Source organism: Crocodylus siamensis, chromosome 3 (genome assembly GCF_052110815.1).
Source record: "Crocodylus siamensis isolate JL-2025a chromosome 3, ASM5211081v1, whole genome shotgun sequence".
Classification (NCBI taxonomy): Eukaryota; Metazoa; Chordata; order Crocodylia; family Crocodylidae; genus Crocodylus; species Crocodylus siamensis.
This window is the reverse complement of record NC_143397.1, coordinates 11,303,014-11,314,086: the sequence shown is the minus strand read 5'-3', so window position 1 is coordinate 11,314,086 and position 11,073 is coordinate 11,303,014. Positions and strand designations below refer to the sequence as shown.

Here is an 11,073-nt window from a genome sequence, read left to right as displayed (position 1 = left end):
TGCCAAAAATCCTGAGAGTTTAGAAATCATTATTAAAAAAATCATGGGACTGGCTGAAAAATAAAAAGTGCTTTTTATTTAATAACAATGGGGTCGCTATTTGCTGCCCTCCTACCTCGGCACCCTGCACAGCCCCAGGGCTCTGCATTCAGCGTAGCTCACACAGCCCTGAGCTGAGCTGACAGTCTCGCGAGAACATAACTGCTCCCGGACGAGAACAAGGCGCCCCCACCTCCCTCTAGCGTGAAGCGGGTGGGCGGGGCCAAAACCAAACTCGGCCCCTAGTCTCCTCCGCCTGACCCCTGCCGCTCCTGAGGGGAGCGTGTCAAGGGCAACCGATACAGATGTACCAAAAAATAATTTAAAAACGTATTCTGGTTAGATAAAAAAGCAGGGAATGCGTTCTTTTTGAGGGAAACTGTGAAAACGTGAAAAATGAGTGATAAACTGGCTGTCTAGAGGTGGGGCAATGGAGGAAGCACTTCCGGGGCAAGCAGACCTTTCCCCCAATGGCGGCAGCCGAGGGCGGGGCCTACCGGCGGAGGGGGCGGGGCGGCGGCCATTTTGTGCGGGGTTATTGAGGCGCCGGGAGCTGCCACCGCACGAGCTGCCGTCGCTGTTTTTCCTGCTCTTCTCGCCGCACGATGTTGTCCGTCCGTGTGGCCGCGGCCCTCGCGCGCTCCCTGCCACGGCAGGCCGTCCTGGTAAGCGCGGTGTGGGGGTGGCGGGGTGCCCGGCGTTGCCGCCATCTTGGTGCTGGCGCCGGGGGTGACATTGAGCGGGGCCCGCGGAGGGAGGCTAGGCCGGGCCGGGGGACGCACTGCCCCTCGGGATCTGCTGGTGGACAGGATGTGGGGCCTTGACTGGGGGGGGTTCCCTTATTGTGGTGGGTCCTTTGGGGGGCAAGGAAACTCCAGTCAACTGAGTTTGAAAGTACTGAAGTATCCTTTTAATGCTTCTGCTTTCTTTTTGACCCTGTTCTTGCTAAAGGAGTTGGTCCCGAGCCTCATCTCCCCAAAATAATCATTTAAAAAAAAAAAAGGGAAAAAAAAATCTTGGAAGAAATAATATTTTCTAAAAAGTAAAAAACAAATAAACCCCAAAACCCTGAAATAGTTTTGATGCTTTTTCTGCAAGGCGGAGACATTGGTCATGTTTCTCTGGGTGCATCTGAATGAGGCTTAGTGGTTTGCAGGGCAGTGTAAAACCCAGGTGGAAAATGCATCGAACTGAAAAAAAATAGGAGAACTTTTTTTTCCCCCCTAGTACCGCCAAGCTCAGTCTTGTATGTTGTGGGTGTGTCTGCACATGCAGTTAATACTCCCACATGTGCCAGGGAGCAATAGACTCGGACAAAGAGCTCTCCCGAGTTTATTCATATATAACCCATAGGGCAGCAGCTCCCAACCTGTTCTTGCTGCAACCCTAAATCCAGATTGCAACCCCCTGCTGCCAACTTGCTTGTGCCTGGATCGTGGAAGGCAGCAGTGGTAAGAGCCCCGTAGGCAAGAGGGGCAGACCGCCCCCCCCCCCCCGGCAGCCCTGGTTTGGGTCGCAACCTGGGGTTGGGAGCCTCTGCCATAGAGCCCAGTTGGAGCAGCCCTGGCTGGCCGGGAGCCCAGGGGGTCAGTCTGCCTGTCTAGGGCTGCTGCCCCTCGCTCTGTGCCACAGAGGGGATGGCTGGGGCATGGCAGTGTGTCAGTGCGGGGCCAGCCTGCAGGCAGCCCCTGCACTAATGCACCCTTGTACCCCAGTCAGTTGGGGCAGTGTCTACTGTGTGTGCTGCTCCACAGTCTTTTACTCTGCAGCGGGATATTACTTGTATTGACAATGGTAATTAGAATTAGTTTATTTCTGGCCTAATAGGCATGTGTATGGATGCACAATGTTTACCATGCAGCTGATCAGTCAACCTGGTAAGCATCTGGTGTAGATGCACCATGGTCAGCAGGTGGCCTGTTGAAAGTGCTGCTGCTCTGTAGAGAAACCTTTTATAAATTGGAGCCTCTGGGTGTTGTATTTCTGTCTAGGAGACTTGCAAGGTCACGGTGGTTTGCGAAGTGTCGTGCTTTTGCACGCTTGTCGGGCATATACCAGGGTATTGCTGACTTAATGCCTTTTTGGCTAGGTTTCCAGAAATGCCCTGGCTGCAGCATTTGTTGCTTCAAGAAACATTCATGCCTCCCAAACATCTTTTCAGAAAACCGGTGAGTCGAAAAAAGTATTTAAATTTCTTGTGCTTTTTACTTTAAAGCTGCAGATATGCTAATTGTCACGAACTGCAGGAAATAAAAATGGGGATGTATACTGTACTGTATTATGGCACTTGTTCTTGGTCTGTGCGTATTGATCTCTGGCTACACATTAGTGCACAGATGTTAAGCTGAATTCTGTATTTGTGAGTGATTGGCTTGCCTGCAAGACCATTCTTAAGCCTGGGGGCAGGGATGTAGGGCTCTTAGGGCATTTTGTACACACGCTTGCACTAGGAGCTTTTAAAAGCACCTGGCAGTGTTACATGCAGTTGTATAAATGGCAAAATGTGCGCCAGCACACAGAAAATGATGGTGGCGCACTTTGAACTAAAACACCCTTTGAGGTGTTTTAGTTCAAAAGAGCGCCACCATCATTTTCTATGCTCTGATGTACAAGTGGTAAAATGCACATCTGCACATGAGACAGCGCAGTGCACATGAGCTTTGTGCAGAGGAGATTCGATTAATCGAGTCTGCTCCAACTCGCTGCATCTCAGGCATGTTGCGGGATGAAAAGGTATGCGTATAAGTGCCCATCAGTATGAAATCTGGTGCAGGAAAATGGAGCTAAATGCTTAACTTGACCCACGTAAAACTGAAGTCTCAACTTCTTAATTGCTCGGTAGGGGCATTAGGGGACACTTGGATTTCCCGGAAGTGCTTGTTTGACCTTGGCCCAGGTTCCTGTCTTTTAGCTTTACGCCATCTGGTTGCTGCTCCCTGCCAGGTGATTTTGTTTTTAGGTGCCACATAAACAGTGCATAGTTCATGAAGTGGTTTGCCACAACTTGGGCTAGAATTTCAGAATTCATCAGTATTGGAAATGTGATCGATTTTTACGCCCCCCCCTCCCCCGCTGTTGTTTGTCAACACAGGTAACAGAGTACCAGTAAGTCAAGTAAAATAGTTGAACAGATTATTTTGCTGCTTACAAGCAAGATTTTTTTTTTTTTTTTTTTTTTTTTTTTGTAAATAACCAGTTGGTTCCTCTCATTTTTCACTTGTGCTTCTGAACATCAACACCATATAGGTTTGTAATTCTAGGTTGTAAATGCTGTAAAATTGACTTAAACTCAGCTTTCCCACGCTTAAAGGACTTTAGTCATCTGTTCGAAGAGATGGGGATCTAGAAGCCTCCCTGAGGCTAGATCTTCGCTTGGATCCATATTAGGGCCTCATAACATCTAATTTCTTGTTTTAGGGAGTCTTATTCTAGTCTTTTTTTTTTTTTTCCTCTTTGTGAGCTAAGAGGCTCCTAATACTTTCAGATTGGTTGCTTTCTTTTTTTGGTTTTTAACATCACAGTGCTGCCTTGCAGAAACATAGATATTGGCTAATAAGAGTCCCTTCTTGGCTGCAGGAGCAGGGAAACTTGCTACCTTTCATCCTGGCAAACTTGTCTTATATTTAAATCCATATGCTAATCAAGATCCTAGATACAGTTGTCTTTTAAGCTTGTGTTAATTATAATTATCTAGCAAATTCAACTCTCATCTAAAATTTGTCTTGCCTGATAGGCACTGCTGAAGTGTCCTCTATTCTTGAGGAACGTATCTTGGGAGCTGACACTTCTGCTGAGCTGGAGGAGACTGGGCGTGTGCTCTCAATTGGTGACGGTATTGCCCGTGTATACGGCCTCAGGAACGTTCAGGCAGAAGAAATGGTGGAATTTTCTTCTGGACTGAAGGTAAATTTTAATAGTTCTTTCTTGTGGTTCTTCACCATTGGAACTTATTTTTGCAATTCTCTGAAGACAAGCTACATTAGATGCTGAATCCCTTCTTTTTAAAGGATAGCAGAGAATTCGTTGTGTTTTCCTTGTTTTGAGTTCTGTAGATCTGTTCTGATATTAAACTATTAGAACTTTAAAGTGAAGGAGTATTGCGAATTTTTAGAAAGTAAATGTCTTCGATGCGTCTTCCCAGGAAGCAATATTTATTCTTTTTTACACAATGAAATTTGAAAATGGAGCAGTGCTGTCAAAGTAGTACAGTCGCACAAACTCTATTAAAAGAAAGGAGTTCCCTGGCTTTTCTAAAACTGCTTGTTGCCACTTCTTTTGAATTAAAAATGACTTGTCACCTTGTTTTGGAGCAGGCCCAAAAAATTTTACAGTTTTGACTTACTGCTAGTAGTAATTCCTTAACAGATACTGAACACACTGCAAAAAAAGTAGTCTTTTCTGATGGCTGAATAACATGTTTGGATAGGCCTGTTCCTGGTTATATCCCTTTACTTGCTGATAATTGCCTTTCTTTTCTTAAAAGGGTATGTCCCTGAACTTGGAACCCGACAATGTTGGTGTTGTCGTGTTTGGTAATGACAGGCTGATCAAGGAAGGGGACATTGTGAAGAGGACTGGCGCCATCGTAGATGTTCCAGTTGGTGATGAACTGTTGGGCCGTGTTGTCGATGCATTGGGTAATCCCATTGATGGAAAGGTAAGTGTCAGACAAACTTGCTCCCTCTGAAATTGTGTTGTGGAAATTTTTTGAAAGGAAATGAGATGTTTTTACTTACTTTTCTCCCCCCCCCCCCCCCCCTCAAAGGGTCCAATTACTTCCAAGATGCGTAGGAGAGTTGGTCTGAAGGCCCCTGGGATCATTCCCAGGATCTCTGTACGTGAGCCTATGCAGACTGGTATCAAGGCTGTGGATAGTTTGGTGCCAATTGGCCGTGGCCAGCGTGAATTGATCATTGGTGACAGACAGACTGGGTAAGACACTGCAAGGGCATTTTGCTGTTGATACTTGACGTTTGCATATTCAGACACTCTTCTTAAATGTGGAGGCATGGTAACAGTTGGAGAACATTTTCGGGTAGACCCAGCAGAGTGTGGTTTTTTTGTTGTTGTTTTTCTCCAGGAAAACCGCAATTGCTATTGATACAATTATCAACCAGAAACGGTTTAATGATGGGACTGATGAGAAAAAGAAACTGTACTGTATCTATGTTGCCATTGGTCAGAAGAGATCAACTGTTGCCCAGCTGGTAAAGAGGCTGACTGATGCAGGTACAAAAAGCTGAAGACACTGAAATTACTTAACTTAAGGAAGCTACAGGAATAAAACTGAATCTCCTTCCTTCAGTCCCCTAACACAAGTAACTTGATCAACAAATGGAACAGGAGGGCACAGAGTGGAACTCTGCTTGTTTGATAACCCACTGGTGTTTGGGGTGCACCAATTTTAAAGACTTTTTGGCTGATGCTGATGGCCAATTATTAATGAGCCGTATCAGCCCATACCATTCCAATTCTCTATGTGCAGCTCAGCAGCTTGGAAACCAGTGTCCAGTCAGTAGTAAGCCTGTAGGGAAGGGGTGTGAGTGGGGCAGATCCAAGCCCACATGGTAAGGGAGGGAGTGTGGCAGGAATGGGTGCTCCTCAGCCAGGGCTGGCTGTGAGAGCTGTAGATGGCTTGTCAGGGATGTGTGGGGAGGGAGGGCGGGCAGGCCCCCCCCCCCCCCCCCCCCCCCCCCCCCCCCCCCGCAGCACTACCACTGTCCTCCCCATGCACAGGCCTTGCCCAGGCAACCTTCTTCCCCCCACAGCAGGAAGAGGCCACGCAGCGGGCAGCTTGCCCTTGCCCTGCACACAAACCTGGGAGGCACGTGCATATGCCCCCCACGCTTTCTCCCCAGGGGTGCATGTGTGGTGGGGAGCCACCTGCCCTCCCCATGCTCTCAAGATGAGCTGCTGCATCTGTCTCGCTCGCTGCCCCAGCTGGCCAGCACCTGCTCCTACCCGAGCCCCGCTCCCTCTCTCACTGTGGGGGGGCCTTGACTGGCCCCCCCCCCCCCATCCCCATCCCCTTACTGGCCCAAAGCTGCTCTCCAAGCTGCTGCACTACATTCCTGGCTGCGCGCATGCATGCAGCTGCATATGTGCAAAAGGTGTTTGTCAGTGACAGTATCTGCTACACCGGGCAAAAAAAGGCCAATTGCCAATAATATCAATGTTCCTTTTATTAGTACTGATATGATAAGGATCAGTTTTGGGGGGGGGGTTTTTATTGGTGCACCTCTGTGGTGATTCATGAGAATAGTTTGATATTTCTCCAAGCAGATCTTCTAAATTGAATCAGCAAGTTTCTTCTGAAACTACCTGGTTGAGCAGGCTTGAGGCTCCTAGAATGCTACTGAATTGATCACTTCCAAAGCAGAACTATACTTAATAACTAATTGCGGGGAAGAACTCCAATTCCAGTTTATGCTTTAGGATACATTCACCTCAGAAGTAAACATAAACGCTAAATTTGTCTGAAATTCAACTGTAAAAATAGAGGTTGTACAAAGTAACTTCAGTGGTGTAATAATGAAATGGTGGATGGGGATGCTAAAGTTAAGGAAAGGCACTTGGTCGCCAGACAACAGAGGTTGGGTCAGTGTGGTGGCTTTCTTTTTCTTTTTTTTACTTGCATTTGAAATTAGATTAGAGGTTACTTTTGCTGGTGCGGGGGAGAGGAAGACTATATCTAATGGATCTCAAATATGTAATAAGGCATTATGGCCTCAGTGCCTGGCAGAGCAGACTAGAATCTGAACTTGAGTGTTGTAGGCATACTGGTGCTGAACAGCAGAGGTTCCCAACTGCTGGGTTGCAAAGGGTTGGCTGCCAGACTGGAAGTGCAGAAGTGATTTGGCATACTGCAGACTGGCAGCCAACCCTTTTAATATAAAGAAGGGTTGGCTGCCGCTCCACAGTATGCTGGTCACCTTCTGGAGTGCAGTTTGCTGGTCCACAGTTGCTTCTGGTCCATGGCCTAAAGACTGCTGCCCTGCAGCATTCTTGTGGTAGTCTAGGAGTGATATTTATGTGTGTTTTGTGCAGAAGCTGAGAAATTCCATTATTCTGGTGTTTTCCCAAATGAGTCCCTTGGCTTGTATGTATTTGAGTAAAAAAAAAAACTCAGTCAGTTGTGACATTAGTTTGTCATAAACTGAAAACTTATGAAAAAGGAGAATTGCAGCTAGGACTGAAGTTTTGCTACCATAATAAGTCCAGTGGGTTTTATTTTCCTCCATTCAGGAGAAAATAACACCAAGATTTGAGGCCAAACATTAGTTCGTTTATATGAATCTTGCGGTCAAATTAGGCAACTCTTAAGCTTTTAAAGAGAATTTTTAAAAGTTCCCCATAGGCTCTAGTTAAATGCAGCCTTCTAAATCCCAGCCAAGACTGGATTTAACACTACGTAGCTTTCTGCTTGGAAGTAGCTAATTGAGTTGCCCTCCTGCCTTTACCAGCTAGTTTAGTCTTGTGATAAGACCTTAGATATCAAGTCATTCATGTTGCTATATGTAACTGGAAGGAAGTGTCTAAGGTTACTAAACAGTTACAGACGTTTTTCTCTCTTAATGTCTTCTAGATGCCATGAAGTATACGATTGTGGTTTCTGCCACAGCCTCAGATGCTGCACCCCTTCAGTACCTGGCCCCTTATTCTGGTTGCTCTATGGGAGAGTATTTCAGAGACAATGGGAAACATGCACTGATCATCTATGACGATTTATCTAAACAGGTTAGACAACACTCTAGTTAAAGAAGATGACTTTGGATGACTATAGGCAATTTTTTAAAGCATCAAAACTTTTATAGACTGAAGTCTGGAGAAACTGTCTGCTCTTCTAAAGGCTTCTTTGTATTATATAGGCTGTTGCTTACCGTCAGATGTCTCTGCTCCTGCGGCGCCCACCTGGTCGTGAGGCCTACCCTGGTGATGTGTTCTACTTGCACTCCCGTCTCTTGGAGAGAGCAGCCAAAATGAATGATGCTTTTGGAGGTGGCTCCCTGACTGCTCTTCCTGTCATTGAGACTCAGGCTGGTGATGTGTCAGCCTACATTCCAACTAATGTCATCTCCATCACTGATGGACAGGTAGTCTTTAAGAATATGTAACTTGCTTACTTCGAGTGCCTCAGTCTTGTCAACAAAGCTAACCATGGCAATCTGTTTTCTGCAGATCTTCTTGGAAACTGAACTATTCTACAAAGGCATCCGACCTGCAATCAATGTTGGTCTATCTGTGTCCCGTGTAGGTTCTGCTGCCCAGACTAGGGCTATGAAGCAGGTGAGAATGAAACAATACTATTTTCTAAGGCAGCAAGCAGTCGGGTAAGAGTCACAGGTTCTCGTCTCCCCTGCCCATTTGAAGTCTTGTATTTTATGCCTCTTTCTCCCTTTGGTGTTGTCTTTCTGGTTAAGACTAAACATGTGACTGTTGACTTCCTAGATATGCTAATGCAGAATTTCTAGAAGGGGATTTAGTACTATGCTTGTGAACACTACACGGGGATTTGCTGGAGTCAACCATAACATGTGGCTTTCCTGCATGCTATGGTTATTTAAAAAGTTGAAAACTTACTGATCTAAAAGCTAGCATTAGATTTGCGAACTCCGGTCCTGCGCTGATCAGGCCTACAAGTGTGTGTGTGTGTGTGTCCTCTCTTCTCTTTCTCTTTTTCTCCCCGTCTGTGTTTCTGCTTGCTTCCTACACTTGCCTCATGCGTACATCAGGATGCAGCCATCTGCTTGAAAGAACTACCATCCTTGCCACTTCAATTGGTATGCAGTTTCCAGGGCTAAAAACATCCTTTCCATCTGTAGGAAGGGGTCTGAAGTCATATCTGTAGAGTAGCAAACTTGTATTGGTGCTTGGATGTGCTTCAGAATATTATAGTTCTCTAAAACAAAAAACCTGGAATAGAGCAGCAGTTCCAAATGCATAAAATGAGTGCATGCTTTATATAGAAGTGAAACTTACTGAGCTCCCATTATAGTTGAGCAGTAGCAGGCGACTTTGAGTAGTTCCTAGGCCTCTCGTAAAGCAGGAGCTTGAGAACACTATACAGAACCATTTTCTCTTGCATTTTAGGTGGCTGGTACCATGAAATTGGAGTTGGCTCAGTATCGTGAAGTTGCGGCTTTTGCTCAGTTTGGATCCGACTTGGATGCTGCTACTCAACAGCTGCTGAATCGTGGTGTTCGTTTAACTGAGCTGCTCAAACAAGGACAGTATGGTGAGGTTCACTTTCACTTATGTACCCATTTAATCAGAGAACATGAGATGCTCTGTAGGCAGTTATGCCAGTTGCAGAACCCTGGGCTGGTGACATCAGAAGTCTTACTTCTGACTGTTCGGAGACTCGTCAGCTACCGTTTCCTATTGGCCGCCCTGTAGTTCTAATTGTCTGGCAGGCCATAGGAACTGATGGATCAATTTGTCTGCAGCAACAGTGACAGCTGAGTAAACATGAACAGGCTAAACACAGACTGCATGCTCTGCTCTGTGATCCTTCTAAAGTAGATGTGACAAACACCCCAGCAACTTTATTTACTTGTATTTTGCTGGACATAGAATGCCCTCGAGGTGAGTAATCTAGGTGAACTCAAGTTGCTTTGTTTTTGTGCAGTCCCCATGGCCATTGAGGAGCAGGTTGCAGTCATCTATGCCGGTGTAAGAGGCCACTTGGACAAACTGGAGCCCAGCAAAATCACCAAATTTGAGAGTGCTTTCCTGGCCCATGTCCTGAGCCAGCATCAGGCCCTCCTTGCCACAATCAGGTAAGACTGTCTGTCTGGTGTCCTGTTTTGATTTTGGAAAACCTTTTCAAATGAGGAGCTGAATCTAGCTCCTTAAGTCAGCTTTTGATTTGTGGTGTTTGTTACTGTGTTGATCTTCACAGACTTCTTCTAGTCTGTATTTTGGTTTACCAATTGGGCGGATACCTAATGTATCCAGTTAATGAAGTTTCCCTGCGTGCTGTCCCCCCCCCAGTCTGACTGGGACATAATTCAGCTCTTGTGTTGCTAAGAACACCTTAAAACAAAAAAACGCAACGAAAACTAAAGTGTACAGGAGTCCTCCATTTTTTTTCCCTAGACAAGGTTGGCTTCAGATGCATGCCCCACTAGTCCCTGTTCTGTATACAAATTCCACTGAGATGCCAATTCAAAGTGTACAGCTTCCTGTGTTCTTGCAGAAGCTTGTTTAATTCATTGCTGGCTAGCAGTTGGATGCCTTAATAACTGGGAGTTATCGCCATTCTCTAGTTGGGTCTAAACTAGCAAACTGTTTAGTTAAAACTTCTTTCTTACTTACTGCTGCACCTGGATCTGTCTCTCGACAGGACTGATGGGAAGATTTCTGAACAAACAGAAGCTAAGCTGAAGGAAATAGTTACGAACTTCCTGGCTACTTTTGAAGCATAAATTCTTGACTGTTCTAATATGCCATCATCGTCTAGTGCTCAGCTCCATTCTCTAGAGACTTAAAGTATGTGTGACTCCACATGTACAGAGGTTTTTGCTGAATAAAATGTTCCATGTACATAAGCTTCAGTAGTCTAGTCTTAATTAACACTTAGCTTCACTTAAGGATTTGTTTTAATTGACATGACATGATTAGACGGATGTCTCATGCCCAGAATACCCCAACTTTCACCAAAGTTCTGTTTCTGTTGGTGTTCCTGTCTAAGTGTTTAGATTTTAAATCATGCTTGCTTCCAAAAGGAAAATGCTGTCCCTAGTATCAGAATACCAAATATGAAGACTTCTTGGTTTATGCTCACCTTAATACAAGTAGAGTCTCTGTAGTGGGATGCTTGATTTCTCATGGAAGGCAGAAAGGGTTTGCACATGTGCCTTTCGCAGACTGTGTGTAAACATATAGCGCAAGCTTCAGTGGGCATGCAGCAGGAAACTAAGTGCAAACAGAGTACTCTAAAATCCACTTGTTTCTTCCATAACTTCCTAGAAGGAAAAAATTGCTCTGTACGTACTGCCAGCAGTACTAACTGAAGGTAGGAGTTGAACAGTG

At 45.5% G+C, this 11,073-nt stretch overlaps 1 protein-coding gene across 1 annotated transcript; it reads left to right on the top strand.

The window, feature by feature from the left end:
* The first annotated feature begins 547 nt into the window (after positions 1-547).
* On the top strand, positions 548-10,589 carry ATP5F1A (ATP synthase F1 subunit alpha). Its single transcript, XM_090037734.1, has 12 exons — positions 548-704; positions 2,129-2,207; positions 3,773-3,942; positions 4,523-4,696; positions 4,805-4,971; positions 5,120-5,268; positions 7,625-7,776; positions 7,908-8,132; positions 8,218-8,325; positions 9,130-9,274; positions 9,668-9,818; positions 10,385-10,589. Exons 1-12 carry the CDS (start codon positions 645-647, stop codon positions 10,464-10,466), a joined length of 1,662 nt encoding a protein of 553 aa, XP_089893860.1. The 5' UTR covers positions 548-644; the 3' UTR covers positions 10,467-10,589.
* Positions 10,590-11,073: the final 484 nt, after the last annotated feature.